General features: G+C 54.6%; 2 protein-coding genes across 9 annotated transcripts in view; both read left to right on the top strand.

The window, feature by feature from the left end:
* The window catches only part of SSH2 (slingshot protein phosphatase 2), a 245,460-nt gene extending 238,082 nt beyond the window's left edge, over nt 1-7,378 (top strand). For 7 of the 8 annotated variants that reach the window (XM_070292540.1, XM_070292539.1, XM_070292538.1 and 4 more), the window contains one exon: nt 399-7,378. In XM_070292540.1, coding sequence (XP_070148641.1) covers nt 399-2,426 — 2,028 coding nt within the window. In that variant the 3' untranslated portion in view covers nt 2,427-7,378. The remainder of the gene's footprint in view (nt 1-398) is intronic. The other variant, XM_069602992.1, reaches the window with a different exon arrangement.
* A 2,836-nt stretch (nt 7,379-10,214) lies between these two features.
* Nucleotides 10,215-20,058, top strand: CORO6 (coronin 6). The gene is made up of 12 exons (XM_069603010.1): nt 10,215-10,337; nt 11,162-11,479; nt 12,651-12,910; nt 14,360-14,482; nt 15,087-15,216; nt 15,321-15,502; nt 16,598-16,717; nt 17,159-17,263; nt 17,349-17,494; nt 17,899-17,956; nt 18,055-18,285; nt 18,375-20,058. The coding sequence occupies exons 3-12, from the start codon at nt 12,713-12,715 to the stop codon at nt 18,495-18,497; spliced, it is 1,416 nt and encodes a 471-aa protein (XP_069459111.1). The 5' UTR covers nt 10,215-10,337; nt 11,162-11,479; nt 12,651-12,712; the 3' UTR covers nt 18,498-20,058.
* Nucleotide 20,059: the final 1 nt, after the last annotated feature.

Raw genomic sequence — 20,059 nt, 5'->3', positions numbered from 1 at the left:
AGTTGATAGGCTACAGAGGAAAAGTTTCGTTTACCCCAGGATGGCCTGAATCTAGAAGGCTCAAGGTCTTCAGAAAATAAGGATTATAGGAGCCTCCAGGGCTACTTGCTGTTTACTTTTGGAGCAAGCTATTGGAACAGAAGCCTATTAGCAAACAGATCAAAAGTTTAATAGGCAGTGACACGATGTATGACTAATTTTGTATCTCTGTCTTTGGTGAATCTGTTCTTTTCTTGTACCATGAAATAGAGTGTAACGCCAGGCGGAGGACAGTTCCAGGCACCCCAGGATTTGTGTCCTCAGAGCCAGAAGGTTCTCCTGGATCAGAAGCTAGTGAGCAAACAATCTGGCTCTTCCAGTCAGTTTACCATAACCTTCTTACTGTTCCCTCTTCTCAGGCAATCTCAGAACAGGTCAGCCCAGACATCTTCATGCAGCCACACTCAGAAAATGCGATGTCAGTCAAAGAAATCGTCACTGAGATTGAATCCATCAGTCAAGGAGTTGGACAGATTCAAGTGAAAGGAGATGTGCTGTCCAACCCCTGCCACACACCAAAGAAGCACATCGTCCACGAGCTGCCCCTGGAGAGGGCCCAGGCCGCCGAGAACAGACCTGGACACCTGGAGCAGAGTGAAGGTTCCTGCCCAGCCCAGCCTGAACCAGCCAAAGACTCAGGGAAGGGGGACCCCGAGGGGTGTCCAGGGGCACACTCCTCCACCACGGAGGTGGAAGAAGAGGAACCAGCAGAGGGGGAACAAGAGCTCTGGGGCCCCGGGATGCCCGCGGATGCCAAGTGGTACCCCGGGTCCGTGAGGCGAGCCACCTTGGAGTTTGAGGAGCGCCTGCGGCAAGAACAGGAGCACCATGGTGCTGCCCCCGTGGGGACCTCGCTGTCCACTCGTAAGAATTCCAAGAACGAGTCTTCGGTGGCAGACCCGGCAGCGAAAGGGAAGAGTGACGAAGCCGCCCCAGAACTGTCATATGTCCCCAAGGAGCCAGAGACAGGCAGGGGCCAAGGGCGATGCGGTGGGTCTGAGTCTGGCTCTTTACCGCGTCCTGAGCAGCTTGCCATCATCCCAGCCCCTGAGCTGCAGGAGTCTCACCCAGCGCCAGCACCTCAGCATGGCCCACGGCATGAGGGCGTCCTGCGGGAGCCCAGGACTGGGGTCTCAGGCCAGGGGCCCGAGACACCAGTGGCCCCTGCTCCCTTTCCCAAGAAGATAGAAATCATTGAATACACCTACACAACCACATCCGCTGATCCCGGGCCAGGGTGGGAAAGAGCCAGCAGTGAGAAGAGTGGGGCGCAGGGACTGAGGACAGTGAAGGTGGAAGAGACCCTCACTGTCCTCTGTGCTCTGGATGAAAATCTGAACCGGACGCTGAGCCCCCACCAGGCTCCTCTGCACCCCAGAGTGCTACCTCCGCCTCATTCTTCCTCTCCCCAGCACGAGCACAGCAGGTCGGTCGATCTGCCCCCAACCCTGAGCAGCCCAGCAGCGCCTGTTGTCAGTCTCACGACCCAGCCATGTGGCGCCAGCCCGGATCACCTGCACCCCCAGACAGTGGTTCACCTGGAAGGCGTCACAGGGCAGAGCAGCACCACAGACAGTGAGCCCTCCACAGAGCAGGGCAGCCAGGAAGAAAGTCAGGAGAGCCCCCTCTCCAGGGGTGATGAAGTGCCATATCAGGGCTCCCAGTTCAGTAGCGAAGACCTGCATTTAATCAACCAACTGGGTAATAATATCGGGGAGCAACTAGAAAAACTGGACCCAACATCTGTAGCCAATCAGCTCCCACACAGCTCCAGTAGCGACAGTATAGAGAGTCTCAGTCAGAGCCCCAGGGTGGTGAAGGAACGCGCTAAAGAAATCGGGTCCCGAGTGACTTCCCAGGTAGGGCTCCCCAAGCCACTCCAAATGAGGTGTTCAGCTTCCCTTGCCAAGTTAGGTTACTTGGACCTCTGTAAAGACTGTTCACCAGAGAGGGAGCCTGTCTCCTCTGAGTCCCCTCATCTCAAACTGCTTCAGCCCTTCCTCAGAACGGACTCGGGCATGGAGGCCCAGGAGCCCCCAGAAAACCCAGACACTCCCCAGAACCGAGAGCCCACCAAGTATTTCATAGAGCAACTCAGAACCACAGAGTGTATCGCACAGAGCAGGCCAGTGGAGAGGCCCCTTGTACAGTATGCCAAAGAGTTTGGTTACAGTCAGCAGTGTTTGCTCCCCAGGGCAGGACCTGAATTGACTAGTTCGGAAGGAGGCCTGCCTTCGGTACCGACCCAGGGACTGCAGGACACCAGCCCGGCCCCGGGGCTGGCTGTGGCGCCCCGACAGCAGCACGGCAGAACTCACCCCCTTAGGAGACTGAGAAAAGCAAATGATAAAAAACGGACAACCAACCCCTTCTATAATACCATGTGATTCTGAGCCTGTACACGTGACTTTCTAAAAGAAATGTTTGTAAAAGGGGCAGGTGTAATACGTAAGGAACCATGCACTTTATTGGTTAATTTTATAATATTTTGGTCATTTTACTGTTCCTGGAGCATGCAGGGTTTGTTCCCCAACCCCACCCCGTGTGTGTGTGAGAGAGAGAGTTTGATTTGGACAGCAAGGCCATTTTGTCAATTTTTTTTTTTTTTTGAGAAAATTCGAACCTCAAAAAAATACTCATTTTCAAAGAACACCTTTATCCAAGGCAACGTGCTGTTTTTCAATCAACTGCCACCTGCTCCTCATTTTGCCCTCCGAGGAAAGGCCTGCTGGCTTGATTGAGGAAGGAAGCAGATGGGGAGGGTGGGGATGAAGCTGGAAATTGGAAGCACTGCCCTAGGCCTGTGTGATGAGGGTTTGGTCTCCAGACCTGATGCATTGGATTCAGATTTGCTGAAGGGGGCAGCCTGACGTCATCGTGTTCTCAGCCCAGCCCACTGGGAGTTCCCGAGGTGGGCAGGCTCTGCTTTGCTTTCAAAGAGGGTCTTCCAGAAATCATCTCTTCTGGTCTCCAGAGTGTATCATTACAAAAAGGCATGATAACGGCTGGCTTTGTAAACCTGTCGAGCAAATACTTTTTTTTTTTTAACCCCAAGCAAATAATTTTATTAAATTTAAAATGACCTCCAAATGAAATCCAAGAGGTCCTCTGTAGAGGGAAGCCAAATAAGAGGCGGTGAAATAGGGGGAGGAGAGGTGGTCACGCCCAGTATCTTCCGGGTGGATGGACTCCACTAAGGTGGTCATCCTACCCTTTCTTCCCCTCCCCCTCCTCCCCCCTAACCCCCAGAAATGTGCTCTGCAGCATCTCCCAATGAGGAAACACGACAGGGACGAGTTTGAAAAACAGCAGCTGAAAATGTGTTTGGGTTCTAAAATGAGTACAGATGTAGGGTTTTAACCCTCTCGTTACTTGAATAATTCTGTGGGCCTTTCCAGTTTCATGGCCATATTTTTTCCAATTTATTTTCCTCCCTCATGCTGTTTCTCCCAACGCTGCCTATCTTTTTTTAATTTCATAGATATTTGAATTGTTACATGACCTATGTCTAACCTCCATCAAATGCAAAGGTTTTTCTTTTTAATACTATCACTGTTAACACTTGACATAAGTTTTCTTTTTTTTCTTTTCCTGGAAGATTTGTCATTTCTCTAGTTTATATACAGTATTTATGTACATAATGTCGTCACTTTGTTACCTTGTTTTGTTGTTAATGTTGTAGGGTCTTTTTGATTTAATCCATTTTAAGGAGTAAAGCTGCAACTGGAAGACATACAGATACCACAGAAATAAAACTCATGGGTGTTGGTAGGAATCTGCGGAGAATCTGTGGACAGTGGTGTAATTTAAATGGAGACTTCTAATCACCAGCTCCTGCCAAATTATGCGTTAGTAACTTCCTCCTCAGAGAAACCCCCAAAGGCTCCCAATTAGATTGCAGCGTGACTGAAGGCTGATGCCTCTTTGAGACTGAAATCCCAAAACGTTGGCTGAATCAGAACCAGGGAGCATATGTGAGTGTTACTGCTGCCCAGGTCAGAAGCCCCTAATAGATTGGGCTGAAGAGCCACAGGGAGGCCTCGGCAAGGGCAGGTGCCCCTAATGACCACACTTAGGATGCTGTTGCTTTGCTGCTATTGTGGAGGTCCTTAGCGCAGGAGCACCTCCTGTAAATACCGTTTCAGCTTCTTAGAGAACACACGTTGAGCCCGGAAGGAATGCCTTCTGCAGCTCCTCGGAACCACAGAGGCCTACAGATGGGCTTCCTGTGTGCTCTGGTCGATGGCCACATTGCTGAGAGACACACCAAGCACAGAGCTGAGGGTTAGGCTTGGGATTCTTCACAGCACTGAGAGGAGAAGACAGATTCACAGGCTGTGAATGTGATGTCAGAGGCCAGAGCTCGGTGAGGCCAGGGTGACCTGAAGGAGACAGCAGAGGTGGGCTGAGGCCACTCGTAGGTGCCCAAGACGAGCTGTGAATCCAGTTGCCATGAGGAGGCCATGGTTGGGTCTGACGTCCCTGCCAGGAGGCCAGTTAGACAGAAACCTCCTGTTCTAAGTGTTTTTTAAGGTGTAGTAATGATAGGTACCTGTGCTGTTCCAAAATAGTTTCTTCAGTGTTCAGATGTATCATCCACGCAGTCTTGTGACTCCTGGATATTCAGTGTGTTGTAAAGTGTTCTGCTAGGTGGCATGTTCCAGTGTGAGGAGACTTGCAAGACAGGGTTGTGAATTTCCAGGGCTCATCCACTGACACTGCCCTGTCTGGTTGAGGCAGTTCCATCACCAAGATGATGGGGAAAGGACAGGGAGCTGTGCAGGATTGTAGGAGGCGGCTTGGCATGGAGGTAAAGAGTCGTGTCCACTCGGTGACTCCCCTGAGATGGTGACATCCCTCATATCAAGAAGTACACACCTGGGCTTTGACAGTATTGCACTGTTCTCGCCATGGTGTTTAATGCTCACTCTCACTGCATTAAATGACAACAGAGATGCAGGGGGTGGGGGGAACCCTCAAACGCTGTGAAGAAAAAAACTTTTTTTAAGTGTCGAGGAAATGGTCTTGCTCTGCCTTTTTTAAAAAATAATTATATTTTTTAATCATTTAATTTACCTGCCTAAAGAAACATTCTCTACATGAGGTCTGTAATTCAAGCATGCCATGGGGTTTTGCCAGCCCTTAGACTCCCACAACTGAGTGTTCTTGTGCTATTTACGTAGCTGAGTTCTGTCCAGGGGAAGTCCATGATAGCCTATCAACAACTTTCCAAACTGTATTCTCTTCAAACGGTCTGATAATCTCGGGTGACCTATTTCCCTTTTCTGTTCATGGAAAACTCAGACCCAAAACAGCAGGTCTGGGCGATTGACAGAGATGAGTAGAAGTTTTGACCTCTCGCTCAGTGCCTCTTGTTCTCTTTACTTTGAAAACTACCGTAGCCTGACTCAAAGTTTATTCTGGAGGGCTGTGTGATTGTGTGTGTGTGATTGTGTGTGTGTGTGTATACAAAGTCACATTGTGGTGCACAGGGTGAAAGCCCCAGGGCACACAGTTTGAGCTGTAATCTGGATGGCGCTCTGGTCAGCAGGAAGAAGCCCCCCTTTTTGATTTTAGAAACAACTTGGGCATGGTATGTGCTCTAGCAGACACAGGACTGTACTGTAGCCATCCTCATCTCACCTCATTTGGATGGCCTTTCAGATTCCGAATGTTTGGGATCACTCCTAACATTTCAGGCTCTTTACCTAGCATTCTCCTGCTTCTGTACCTGTATCCCAGCTGGCATTTCCTCTTTCTTGAGTTTTGGGAACTACCAGGAGCCCCAAGGACAGTCTGAGGATGACCACCCAGGCTCTGGGGTCCCCCATCCTGCTAAAAGGCCCTCGACAGATGCCGTCAGATAGACCTGAAGTTGCTGAGTGGCAGCTCACAGAAACCTTGATTTGTTCCAGCTGAGGATTTCAGTTCTGAAGTGAACAGATCTAGCCATGTTTAGTAAAGATTTTTTTTTTTTTGGTGGGAGTTATTACTCTAAGAAAGCATTATGCAAAAAGGGTCATTTTCAAGGGCATTTTCAATTTTTAAAATAAAGCCATTCTTTGGCTTTTTTGAACAACTGTCTGTGGATATTTTGTTTACATTGTGAGTATTAACAGGAGCATCATCTGGATGGCCGCTCCGTCTCCTCCTCCAGGCACCCGCCCTGGCCGTCCTCACACAGCGCAAGGCCCTGTGGTCAGCCCTCACAGGGAAGTGGGGGCAGCCTGGAGCTGATTTCCATCTGTGTCCTGCACTCCCAGCCAACACGCTGTGTGGAAACAAGTCGTCATTTCCTCAGTGATGGTGTGGTCTTATAGTGATGGTTGTAATGGTGAATGGCTAGTGTTGTTTTTCTATTTTGTTTTGCTTTTTGATGGTAGATGAGATGAAATCTTAGCTCTTTCAGCACCAATCCAACTTAAGAGCATCTTGGATTCATTTTCCCTTCCAAACTAAAAGATCAAGGCATGTATTAGGCATAAATGGATTTGCTGCCTCAACTCATCCAGGGGCCGTATTAGAATGAAAACTTGCCTGCCAGCAGAGCAGGCAGCTGCACACTCCTAACCCTTCTCTAGGGCTTGGGGTCCCTGGATGCCATGGAGGGCTATTGCAAGATGCTTCTGTACTTTTCCAGCCTGGAAGTGGAGGGTGACTGGGCCTGGCTTCTGCTGTGAAAAGAGAACCAGCCTCATTTTCTCCGTGCCCCAGAGATCTGGGGCAGAATTGCTAAACTGGAATCATCCCTCATCAGCTTGAAGATGCCCCAGGAGGTATGTGACTCGGGCCACCATCTGTGCCCTCACAACAGCACTAGCGGCGGCCTCCTGTACCCGGGGCTTAACCCGAGCTGATGACTCGGTCTGGAAGCTGGGCAACTAACTGGCCCTGAAATGTTTCCCCATCAGTAAGTCTACAGGGAATTGTTTGGTTTTGATGTTCTATTGGAATTTGGTTTGCTTGGCATAGCTTAAGGTGCCTTTTCTTTTTTCCTTTCTACTTTATTTTGTAGGACTTGTTGTAAAGGTAGAAAACAAGTCCCCAAAGCCCCTCCCACTGACTGTTAACCTTTGCCCAGGCAATCCCAAACTTTTATGCTCACATTTTATTAAATAAAGCAGGTGCTCCCTGGAATCTCTGGGACCTTTTTGAGGCATTTGAAGCAGAATATAGAGTGGTCTCATCTCCTTCCTTAATCTTCCTGCTGGTTGGGATGTTCCACTTGTATCATAGATTTTTTATTATTGATGTGCTCCGCTGTTTTTAAATGTGAACTTGTGCGCAAATGTGCAGATTCAATGTTCTTGTTACAGATTGAATAAATTTTTATTTTGAAGATGAAGCGTGTACTCGATCAAGTGCAACAAAAGAGGAGGGTGGTGAGAAGGTGGGGGGATTGGAAGAGAACACTGATGGTAAACATGAATCAATTCTCACTGATTGCTCTCCCTCCCTATAAGAGAGCTGAGTGCTGGGGAAAAATACAACTTTCTACCTCTCACAAAACAGGGACTAGAGGGAAATGGGGTCATGAAAGGTTATTTCAGATAGTGTGGCTCCAATCAAGTGACCAGGCTGGTAACTTGCCTGGTCAAAGAGGGTCTTGTCAAAGCCACCACCTGAATGTTAGAATAATAAGCAAAGGAACCAAAATTCCTCCGCCATCTGTGGGACAGAGGGTCTGCTCGGGACAGCTGCTGTGACCTGGCCCAGCAGAGACTGGATTTCTTGGGTAGGTGACCTCTCTGGACATGAATGAGAGTTCAGAAGCTTTTGCTCGGCACAAGGCACCTCAGCTCACAGAAAGGTTTCTAGACATCGGATGTGACTTTCCAAAGTAAAACCTTTAACCCTCTCCCACCATTAGAAAAGAAGCACTTAATGTCAGTGCTAGAGGAAGAGAGATGGGGCCAAAGAGCAGCTCTCTAAAAAAGGCTGGGGACAGGGCAGGAAGGGGAGGAATCCCCTAGTGGTCCAGTGGTTAGGACTCTGAGCTTTCACTGCAGAGGGCACAGGTTCAATCCCTGGTCAGGAAACTAAGATCCCACAAGTTGCACGGCACAGCCCCCAAATCCACAACAAACCAGGCTGGGAGGGAAGGAGTCTCCACTTCTCCCAACCCGCCAACAGACCCATCATGAGATATTTAGTGATGCCGTTCATCACATATAAAGCAGTGCTACCATCTAGGGAAAGCATTTCCAGAGAAAACATTGCCTTGTCAGTGTTTTATGGATGATATGAATCATCCATATCAAATGAGATGAGCACACCACTGGTATCTGGCTCGAGTGCAGAGTGCCTGATGATGAAGGCAAAGTCATTTCACAAAATATTCCACAGGTGCCTGGAGTCCCTAACCCTGATCAGTCGTGGCTTTCTATGCCTGTCTCCTACGGATTGCAGTTTAGATGGATAACAGCAAGGGAAAGCACCAAGTCCAAGGAGCTTCTTCCACTGATTGATTCTTTGTGCCTTGGCTCCACCCACCCATGGCTCTGCCAGGCCTTGGCAGCCGGAAGAAGGCTAGAGGGCAGCGCTGAGCCTTACCAGCTCTAAACAATATCCGAGTTCCTGCTCCTGTACCTGGAGAGCACACCTCCCCCACTTCCCAAGTGATGGAACTGAAGGCAGAATGGATGGAAGGATTCCTGCTTCCTAGTCCCAGACCCTTCCCTCTAGAATGGAGTGCCTGGCTCTCTCTAAAGGGGAGAAAAGGAGAGGAGAGAAGAAAAAAAATGCCATTTCAAGGTAGGAGACAGCATGTCACGTAGCTTTTCTGCCAACAAGTGGTACAGAATTGGAAAGAACCTAACCCAGCCCTCTTCATTTTACAGCTTAAGAAAGCTGCAAAAATAGGGTGACTGAGCAACGGCTAAAACTCCAGTTTTGTAGTTAGTCCATGCGTCCTCTCCTCTGTGCCACAAAACGCAACTCTTGGTATCAGCATTTGTGAGACAAAGTGACATTCTCCTTCAAGGAGAGACAGAAATGCATGGTGCTGGGCTTCCCTGGTGGCTCAACGGTAAAGAATCCACCTGCCAATGCAGGAGACATGGGTTCAATCCCTGGTCTCAGAAGATCTCACATGCTGCAGAGCAGCTAAGCCCGTGCACCACAACTATTGAGCCTATGCTCTCGAGTCCAGGAGCTACAACTGCTGAGGCCGCACACCCTAGATACCGTCCTCCACAACGAGAGGCAACTAGAGAGGCCCCAACTCACCACAACTAGAGAAAAGCCCCAGCAGCAATGAAGACCCAGCACAGCCAAAAAAAAAAAAAAAAAGAAATGCATGGTGCTGAAAAGCTTGACCCAGACACCAGAACTCTTGGGTAAGAATCTCAGCTCTACTATCTCAGTTTCCTGCCTCAGTTTCCTCATCTGTAAAACAGGGGTAATAATAGTACCCATCTCAGAAGACTATTATCAGAATGGAATTAGTAAGTGTAATGTCTGTAATACAGTGTGTAGCTATTGTTATTAAGGAGCTACTGAGTCACTCAGGTCTTTCCCTCCTAATCATGTGCCCGGAATCTTTAGGTAAAAGGGAGATTCTTCATAAACTACTCTTATGCCCCTGTCCAATGCCATAATTATTCCTGAAGTACCCATAACAAGTGTCTGGCCCACAAGCCACTGAATACTTGGACTCTTCCTGAGAAACAAGCCTTGTGATCCGTTTGAGGTTCCCACCACCTTCCCTCCTTTTACCCCTAATGCTGACCTCTACCTTCTGGAAGGCTGTGTTCCATTGATTTCCAGGTGTGTCCAGAGAAAAACTTCCCTGGTGGCTCAGATGGTAAAGCGTCTGTCTACAATGCGGGAGACCCGAATTCAGTCCCTGGGTCGGGAAGATCTCCTGGAGAAGGAAATGGCAATCCACTCCAGTATTCTTGCTTGGGAAATCCCATGGATAGTGGAGCCTGGTAGGCTATAGTCCATGGGGTTGCAAAGAGTCGGACACGACTGAGCGACTTCACTCACTCACTCACTCCTGGAGAATGAGAAGTAATTGCTGGTCCCCTGTGCCCTCCAGGGCCTTATGATCTAAAGGAAGAAATCCAGGCAGCAGGTGAGACTGCTTAAAGAGCAGCTATAGGGATTAATTGTTTTCACTGGCTGCATTTTTATCAGATTTCTTTTTATCTCCTTAATCTTGGTCTAACTCAGCTGGTAAAGAATCCGCCTCCAATGCAGGAGACCCCAGTTTGATTCCCAGGTGGCGAAGATCTGCTGGAGAAGAAATAGGATACCCACTCCAATATTCCTGGGCTTCCCTTATGGCTCAGCTGGTAAAGAATCTGCCTGGGCTGAGGGAGACCTGGGTTCCACCCCTGGGTTGGGAAGATCCCCTGGAGAAGGGTAAGGCTACCCACTCCAATATTCTGGCTTGGAGAATTCCATGGACTGTATAGTTCGTGGGGTCGCAGAGTCGGACACGACTAATCTTGGTCAATACTCAGATCCAAGGGTCTTGAAGGGAGTGGGAGGTGGGTAGGGGCTTCCCCGGAATACAGTAGAACACCAATACAAACAAGGCCCTCAAGACTTGAGGAGTCAGGTTTAGTGTCTAAAATATGGCCAAAGACCTGGGCCAGCTGCTTTTCCTTGAACCTGGTGTTCACTTTTTTCTCCATTCCTACTCCCGGTTTTTAGGTTGCTTTCTGCCCTGTTCCGTGGAATCCTCCCTAAAGGGGTGAAATGTCTAGTAGAATGACAGTGTATTAATAACAGCAACAATAACATTCACAGCCCCCTGTCAGGGACTCTCCCAGCTGCCCTGGGCCAACCTAGGCCCTCATCCAAGGGTCCCTAGAGCATCCTCCGGGCTCTCTCCTCGTGGTATGTGGACGTGCAGTCCCACAGCCCCGGCCTGCCGGGACTGGCTAAATTGGGACTGTGATTGCAGCAGGAATGCAGCGCGAAGGCATCTGATCTCGCGCGGCCGCCGGCTCTAAGAGGAGCGCGCCCCCTCGTAGGCTCGCTCTCTCAGCGCCCAGCTCTAAGGTCTAGGAACCTGGGCCTCCCCAGCTCACCCGGTAGGCGCGGAGCCCGGAGAAGGATCACGCACAGCCCACGAGCACACATGCAAAATTACTCTGGACGCTTCTCACAGGCCGACGGACTAGTAGCGCAGCTTGTTCGGCGCTCGACTTTCCCGCCGCTGGAGGGGCGGTGCCTTGTGGCCCCGCCCCCGCCGGAGGCCCCGCCTCCTCAGGTTGATGGCAGCGGCAGCTGGGACTGCAGCGGCGCCCGGCCCCGGGAGTCGCAGGCAGTGGCCGGAGCGCGCAGCCGAACGCCCGGGCCCCAGACGCCGCGGACACCCGGAGAGGCAGTTCCGGCGCCCTGACGCCTCCCTCGGCCTTTAGCGCACCGCCAAGCCCCTCCGCAGTGAAGTCGCAGCGTGAGCACCCCTCGGCCGGCCCAGGACCAGGTACTCCCCCCGCCAATACCGCCGCCGCAGCCAGTGGAGCGGGCGGGGTGTCTGGAGGGGACAGAGGTCTGCGCTCCCTCCACCCGCCCCCGCCACCGCCGCCAAATTCGGTCCCGGGCGGGGCGGACTTGGCGTCTATATTTGGCCGGACAGCGGCCCGCGCGCCCTCAGGGCGCAGACACCTCGTCTCGCAAGAACGCAGTGCCGGGGCCGAAGGAGGGTGCGGGGAGGCCGGAGGCCGGGCCTGAGGCCGGGGGCTGCAGAAGCGGCTTGAAGGGCACAAGGATGCCCGGTGCTGGGGAGGGGCTGGAGGCAGCGGCTGCGGCTTGGGAAGCGCTCGGTGTGGTGCCTGGGGAAGAGCTGAGTGCAAGCTCCTAGCGGGAGAAGAGGCACCTCACCCTCCCCATTCCACTTCTGAAAATCCGGCTCTGGCCTGGGGAGGGGTTCGAGGACCCCAGCCGCAAGAGTTTAGCAGGAGAGAGGACCCAGAGGAGAAGTGGGACTGAAGTATGGCGGGCAAAAGCCAGAATACCGTGGTGAGGGCCTCTTAGGAGAAGCCGGTGCGAGAAGGGTGAGAGGAGGACATCTACCTTATGGCGCATTCCTCCCACTCCCACCCGACCCGCGACAGCATGGGAGGAAACTGAGAACAGGGGCAGGAAGGACTCAGGTTAGCTGACAGGAGGAACTCCTCCTTGGCAAATTTTTAGAAAAAGGCAAACCCCATTCGCCTAACCTATGCCAGAGATGCTGAACTTAGAATCTTGGGGGGCTGCAGTCCTAGCCCCTCAAATGGGCTTAAGCCAGGAAGTCTCTGATTGCGGACAAGACGCCTCTGGGAGATAAAACACTTCTGTGAAGAGATGCTCACCCAAGGCTGGCAGCCGGAGGGCAGCCTGGTGTTGAGGCTCCTCCCAAAACCGCTTGAAGGTCCAGGAAGCTTTCAGGCCCAGTTAGCTTCCACTGTTGGCCCCAGTCTAAGGGCCGGTCTCTAAGGAGAAGTCAGGTCCCCAATCCAAGTCCCTCGAACTAAGCGAAGAACTCCCATATATTAATCACCTTGAAGAAAACGCCTTGCTTCTAGGACCAGACTCTATATTAATTTATACCTGACTCTTGGCAAGATAATCTTCTCACTTGCCACTTCCCCAACTCTTCCTCCCTCCCACAGCTACAGGACTAAGGACCAAAAGCATTTCTGGGCACTGAGATCCTTCATCTCTGCCCCCAGCTATGAGCCGGCGCGTGGTTCGGCAGAGCAAGTTCCGCCACGTGTTTGGACAGGCAGCAAAGGCTGACCAGGCCTACGAGGACATCCGTGTGTCCAAGGTCACATGGGACAGCTCCTTCTGTGCCGTCAACCCCAAATTCCTGGCCATTATTGTGGAGGCTGGGGGTGGAGGTGCCTTCATCGTCCTGCCTCTGGCCAAGGTGAGGGATGAGGGGAAGGAAGCAGGTGGAGGACACCGACTGTGACTCCTGGGGACTCCGGACAGCAGCCTGTGTTCTCACCTAGCTCCATTCCTAATTTGGGAGGACAGTCTAGGTGGATTGACTGCTCCCTATCCCCCAATTGCTCTGGGACCGATTGGGAGGCTCCCTCACCCCTCCCAGAACAGCAGCATCACATTGGTCCCCACCCACACACAGCCCATCCCTTCTCCATGCAGCACCTTGTACCCAGCAGGGACCTGGAGGGGGTGATAGATAGTTGGGAAGCAGTGGAGTCAGGACCTAGCTGGCTTCTGTTTCTATTCTCCTGATGCCACCCCGCTTCGTGTTTCTGGCCTCTGGATCTTTGTACCCAGCCCAGGGTGACTACTGGATTAAATCACACCCCGGAGAAGCACAGTGAGGACAGGGTCAGGCTCTATCCAGAATCCTTGGCTGCCTCCCCCTTTCTGGTTCTTGCAGTGAAGTAGAATGAGAGCAAAAGGCAGGCGGACATGACATATCAGGCCAGAGCCCCCAATACTCCAGGGATGAGGGCCAAGCAAGGACCATCACCTTTACTGAGCAGCCTCAAGGCCCTCAGCCATCCCTACCCATAGGCTGTCCACTCCAAGGCATGACCTTAACCTGGATTCTGGCCTCTACACCTTGTTAGGAGAGGCCCCACAGGTGGCAAGGTCAGGATGAGGCCTGACAATAGCCAGTGATTCACTCCAAGACAATGCAGACGCCATCCAAGGACACCATCCCCAGGGCTCGAATTTCAGTGGGAGCCACCTCCTCCCCCAGTACAACCGCCATTCCAGTGCCACACAGCCACCCCTCTTCCCTGCCGCCTGGTCTGGGTTGATGCCAGCCCCTGCAAAGGCCTCAGAGCCCCCGCAAACATACCATAAAGATTAAAAATAGATGGGCCTCAGCTCAGGTTGGGAGATAGCAGGCACAAGGAGTGCCTGCTGCTTGTGGTTCCAAGGTAAAGCCAGTGACTAGGGAGAGATCTGCCCCGTGCGGCTAGGAAGGAGCTATGCAGCCCTGCACTGCATATAACCTTACCTTGACCTAGTCCATCAGGGGTTTCCCAGAGATATTTCAGGTGCAGGGGACAGGCCCAAGAACAGCGTCCTCCAAGGAGGTGTTCTTGGAAGAGCACTGGACTGAGAAGTCAAGTCTTGGCTCTACCAGTATCTTACTGTGTGTCCTTGGCTAAGTTATCTTACCTCTCTGCCTCTGATTCCTTGATTAAATGACTTAGACTCTGCCTTCAGGGAAGTAGAGGAAGTAGGCTGTCTGGGTTTGGAGGAGCAGAGAGGGGGCGAGTTCTGCAAAGAGACAACAGATAACATACAGTTGAGATGTAAACAGGTCCACTCCCCCCCGCCGAAAACACACAGGAGAATAGCCCCATATCTCCTTCTCTGACCCCTGCAGACAGGGCGAGTGGATAAGAACTACCCACTGGTCACTGGGCACACTGCCCCTGTGCTGGACATTGACTGGTGCCCACACAATGACAACGTCATCGCCAGTGCCTCAGATGACACCACTATCATGGTAGGCACCGGGTGGATGCTCCTGGGCTGTGGGGCAGGGGAAGCGGGGAGGGCGGCCTCACCTGTGCTGTGTAAGGTGGTAAGGGAGGTGCTGAGTGCCAGGACCTGCCCTGCCCAGCTCCCAGGCTATTTTCAGCTACATGCCCACCCCCTCCCAGGATGCACTGCTTAGGACTAATTATAGCCGTGGCCACCTTGGAGCATGAAGAGCAGGGGGGCAGTGTTCTGAAGTCTCCCTGCTCAGGGGTAGGGAGGTCTCTGGAGAGCTGACAGCGCCCCCTCCTGGCTCCCAGCCGTTTCCCGTGCCCCAGGCGGGCACCATCTCATATTGTCCTGCATCTGACTCTTACCTGGCTAGAGGGCCGGTGGAGTTGCGGTGGAGGTGGGGGATTAGGGGAAGAACTGAAATCTCTCAGTCGTGTCCTGTTCTTTGCGACCCCATAAATTTTAGCCTGTAACCCCATGAACAGGCTCCTCTGTCCATGGGATTTTCCAGGCAAGAATACTGGAGTGGGTTGCCATTTCCGTCTCCAGGAAGTAGGGGAGGAGCAGTGATGAAGCTGGCTCCTCATCCCACCTACCCTACGCCTTTTCCTTCCACCCAGGTGTGGCAGATTCCAGACTATACCCCTGTGCGCAACATCACAGAGCCCATCATCACACTGGAGGGCCACTCCAAACGTGTGGGCATCCTCTCCTGGCACCCCACTGCCCGGAATGTCCTGCTCAGTGCAGGTCTGGGGGGCTAGGGAGGGGTCCCTACCATACATCGGGGGCGGGGAGGGGGTGGGAGTGGCAACGGCAGGGCCCAGGTGATGATGTCTGGCCATTCTGGGCAGGTGGTGACAATGTGATCATCATCTGGAACGTGGGCACTGGGGAGGTGCTCCTGAGTCTAGACGACATGCACCCAGACGTCATCCACAGCGTGTGTTGGAACACCAACGGGAGCTTGCTAGCCACCACCTGCAAGGACAAGACCCTGCGAATCATCGACCCGCGCAAGGGCCAGGTGGTGGCGGTGAGTGCCTGGCCTGGCCACTCCCCAGCCCCTACATCAGGGGGCAGCTGTCAGGCCTCTGTACCCGCCCTCCCCTGAGCCCTGATTCCAGCGCTCACCTTTTCCACCTCGATCCCAGACCCCAGTCCTCCCTTTAGCCCCCTGCCCTAAGTAAGCCCCTAGCTCCACTGGTCTCTGTCCGGCTCCTGTTTCCCCCCTTCCCTGCATCTCAGCAGCCCAGATGAGGGCTGTCCTATTCGAGACTGAGGAGGGGAGAAGCTGCAAACTCTATCCTCCCACCAGACCTTGCATGAACCTGAGCCCCCGGACCCCTCTCCTCCCAGCCGGCACGCCTTCTTCCCGGGTCTGGACCCAACCCTGGCTTGCAGGCAGGCCCCTTTCCAACCTAGTTGACCAGCCGGGTGGAGGGTTGGGGGCCATCCCCGTGCATTGTCTGTCCCAGCTGGGTGGCCTGCGAGGGCGGTGGCACCTGCCTCACCAGCCTCAATCTAACCCGGGGCTCGGGCTGCGCGGGACACTGCCCGTCGGCGCGTCCAGCGCGGCGGGGCCGGGCGGAGCCGTGCGTGCTCTAACCCACTAACCCCGCGAGCAGGAGCGAGCCCGGCCTCACGAGGGCGCCCGCCCGCTGCGGGCCGTCTTCACCACAGACGGGAAGCTGCTCAGCACCGGCTTCAGCAGGATGAGTGAGCGGCAACTCGCGTTCTGGGACCCGGTAGGCCAGGCCGCACGCGCTCACTCCTTCGCTGGGTCAGCTGGGAGCGCCCTCCCCTGCCGTGGCCCGCGTCCAAGAGAGCCGAAGCGGAGCGGGGAGCTCCGGTCTGGGAAGAGCCTGGCCGCGCTCCGGGGAAGCCTACAGACATCTCCCCTGCGCTGAGGGCGTTTAAGGGCTCAGCATCTGCAGAGACGCATGCGCGCCCCGCGCTCTCCAGGCCTGGGGCCACCCAGGGGGACCCCAGGAAACTGAATATTTAGGGCCCCTTTTGTCTCCGCCCCCGCCCTCACACCTAAGTCAGCAAGTTGGTTGCCCGGCCCTCCCGGCTTCCCAGGGCAGGCAGCTGGGTGACGCCTCTCCCTGTCTCCTCCCCCCCTCCCCAGGAGAGGTTTGCGGCCCACGAGGGAATGAGGCCCATGCGGGCCGTCTTCACGCGCCAGGGTCATATCTTCACCACGGGCTTCACCCGCATGAGCCAGCGAGAGCTGGGCCTGTGGGACCCGGTAACGCAGCTGGACGCTTGGGGTGTGTGCCCCGGGGACTGGCATCATGGGGGAGGGGCCAGGCGCCCCCCACCCGCAGGGCATGCCCACCTGGACAGGGCTGGAGGCTGCTGCCCCCTTGGCAGCGCCTGCCAACCCCACACCCACCCCTCTGCCCAGTTTTGCTGCGTCGCCTGAAGGAGCCCACGCTGGCGCCCCTACCTGGTGATGCCGAGTCCCTGGGGGTGGTTTGCGGTGACTGCATGCGACGGCACAGGGGTCTAGGTGCGGGGGACCAGGAGTGGTGTCCAGAGGTTGGGTCTGCAGTTTCGTTCACCAGAGCTGCCTTGGGAGTGCGAGGGCGTCAGGGAGGGCAGGCAGTGTCCAGGAGCTTGGGGGCATCCGGAAGCGGCACCAAGGGCAGGCTGGGGCTGGCGGTTCACGCCTCCTGTGCTTGGGCAGAACAACTTCGAGGAGCCAGTGGCGCTGCAGGAGATGGACACAAGCAACGGGGTCCTACTGCCTTTCTATGATGCCGACTCCAGCATCGTCTACCTGTGCGGCAAGGTGCTGGTGGCCGGGAGGGGAGAAGGGGCCGGACGGAGATGAGGGGGGCCTGCCCGATACGGCTCTGAACCGACTGACTTTGCAGGGCGACAGCAGCATTCGGTACTTTGAGATCACTGAGGAACCGCCCTTCGTACACTACCTGAACACCTTCAGCAGCAAGGAGCCGCAGAGGGGCATGGGCTTCATGCCCAAGAGGGGACTCGATGTCAGCAAGTGCGAGATCGCACGGTCAGCAGCTTTGCCCTTCCTGCTCACCTGCCTCTGTCCCCACGTCCCATCTGGGAAGACGCGGGGGCTTCCCCAGGCGTGTAATCTTTGGAAAGGAGTGGGCTGGGTTGGGAGGTTGGGGTCAAACAGACTCGTTTCCAGTGCCAGCCACAACGCTACACGCTTGACATTCTCTGAACTTCAGTTTCTTAACCTGTTAAGGATGATAAACACCCTCTCAGAGGCGTTTTACCAGTTGGATGTGTTTAAAGTGCCGTGCATCGTAGGCGCCCCGCAAGTGCTGGCTTCTAATCCCTTCAGTTCAGTCGCTCAGTCGTGTCCGACTCTTTGCGATCCCCCTTGGTCCCCAGCAAAAGTGAAGGGAGTGGGAGCCTGAGCGGTTGCTGATCGCCGCTCCCTTTTAGGTTCTACAAGTTGCACGAAAGAAAGTGTGAACCCATCGTCATGACTGTGCCCCGCAAGGTGAGTTGATTGCGAGAGGGTTGGGCAGAGCTCCGAGGCGGAAGGGAGCGGAGCAGGCCGGACGCTGCGCTTGTTCTCCTGTCTCCCTACCCCTGCAGTCAGACCTGTTCCAGGACGACCTTTACCCAGATACTCCGGGCCCCGAGCCGGCCCTAGAAGCAGACGAATGGCTATCAGGTCAGGACGCCGACCCCGTGCTCATCTCGTTGAGGGATGGTTACGTGCCTCCCAAGCACCGCGAGCTGCGGGTCACCAAGCCCAACATCCTGGACGTGCGCCCGCCCTCCGGCCCTCGTCGCAGCCAGTCAGCCAGCAATGCCCCCTTGTCGGTAAGGCCCCGCCCGGCTCCACCGAGGCCCAATCTGCAGCCCCCTACGGCCCCGCGCCCAACACCTCTCGGGTCCTCTGCGCCCCGCAGCAACACACCCTGGAGACGCTGCTGGAGGAGATCAAGGCCCTGCGCGAGCAGGTGCAGGCCCAGGAGCAGCGCATCACGTCTTTGGAGAACATGCTGTGTGAGCTGGTGGACGGCACGGACTAGCGCAGCGTCACCGGGGAGGTCCAAGCCAGGAGGCACAACGAGGCGGAGCGCCAGCACACCCGCAGGCCCCGGCTTTGGGTCCTGAGCTCCGCACTCCGCCCCCTAGGCCTGGGTGGGGACTGGGGAGGGAACTCCGCCCTTCGCGGGAGTTCTGGACAATTGCAGAGACTCGTGTCCGTCTGGCGCCCGCCTGGCTGCATACCTCATCCCGGATTTAGGCAGGAGCTGGCCTTGGAAGGGCCTCAGCAATGGTGCTGCACCGCAGGCAGTGTCCCCTTTGTTCCTCGCCCAGGGCAGAGAAAGTGCTTAGTGTTAGCGCAATGCTTGGAGATGGTGGGGAGCTTGAGATTGACCTCAAAGTGGTAGCGATTCGACGGGTCTCCCCAGACTGGGGAAAATTACACTTCTCCCTCTAATCAGCTCACTTGACCCCACCACCCTGAGTGGTCAACTGAACGGGCGCCACCCCAGTTCTACAGGCAGACACAAACGTTGGCTGTAGAGCCGGTCCCCTGGGCTACACCCACTAGTCCATGGCAGAGGGCTCCCTTCCTTTTCCCCACCTGCGGGGGAGAGGGCAGCTTCCACGTGGCACTTTCTCAGAACCAACCAGAAAACTGGCAAAAGGAAGCAGGTTCCACCTCCACTACACACACATACACACACACCTCCCAGCCCTCTGCTGTACACACACCCCCCTCCCAGCCCTCTGCTGTACACCCACACACACACACCCCTCCCAGCCCTCTGCTGTACACACACACACACACCCCTCCCAGCCCTCTGCTGTACATACACACATACACCCCTCCCAGCCCTCTGCTGCATACACACACACACCCCTCCCAGCCCTCTGCTGTACATACACATACACACACCCCTCCCAGCCCTCTGCTGTACACACACACACCCCTCCCAGCCCTCTGCTGTACACACACACACATCCCTCCCAGCCCTCTGCTGTATACACACACACACACCCCTCCCAGCCCTCTGCTGTACACACACACACACCCCCCTCCCAGCCCTCTGCTGTACACACACACACACACACCCCTCCCAGCCCTCTGCTGTATACACACACACACACACCCCTCCCAGCCCTCTGCTGTATACACACACACACACCCCTCCCAGCCCTCTGCTGTACACACACGCACATACACCCCTCCCAGCCCCTCTGCTGTACACACACACACACAGACACCTCCCAGCCCTCTGCTGTACACACACACACACAGACACCTCCCAGCCCTCTGCTGTACACACACACACAACTCCCAGCACTCTGCTGTGGCCTTGACTCTAGGAGGAAAACAAGATGCTCTGAATGAAACATTTACCAAGTGCTCAGTCTCTGCCTCCTGCATGGGTGGGGATGCGAGACCCCCAGCCTCTGTAAATGCCACCGCCAGAATCCTGGAGGCCCTGACAGATGAAACCCTCGGCTCAGGACCCACCAGACACCCTCTTACTTCAGAGCCCTCCCCACTCTGAGGTTCAGAAGGAACCCTCAGCCCGCGGGTGGGCAGTCTTCCCCAGTAAAGGCAGGTAGGAAAAAC

The sequence above is a fragment of the Ovis canadensis genome, chromosome 11, assembly GCF_042477335.2.
Source record: "Ovis canadensis isolate MfBH-ARS-UI-01 breed Bighorn chromosome 11, ARS-UI_OviCan_v2, whole genome shotgun sequence".
NCBI classification, from domain to species: domain Eukaryota; kingdom Metazoa; phylum Chordata; class Mammalia; order Artiodactyla; family Bovidae; genus Ovis; species Ovis canadensis.
This window is presented reverse-complemented; position numbering and strand designations above follow the sequence as displayed.

What these genes read in the sequence shown, in the direction of transcription:
- CORO6 (XM_069603010.1), top strand. Translation starts at nt 12,713, where the DNA reads ATGAGCCGGCGCGTGGTTCGGCAGAGCAAGTTCCGCCACGTGTTTGGA. An exon ending in TCGTCTACCTGTGCGGCAAG is followed by an intron (nt 17,264 to 17,348) that starts GTGCTGGTGGCC and finishes CTGACTTTGCAG; the next exon opens with GGCGACAGCAGCATTCGGTA. An exon ending in TCATGACTGTGCCCCGCAAG is followed by an intron (nt 17,957 to 18,054) that starts GTGAGTTGATTG and finishes CTACCCCTGCAG; the next exon opens with TCAGACCTGTTCCAGGACGA.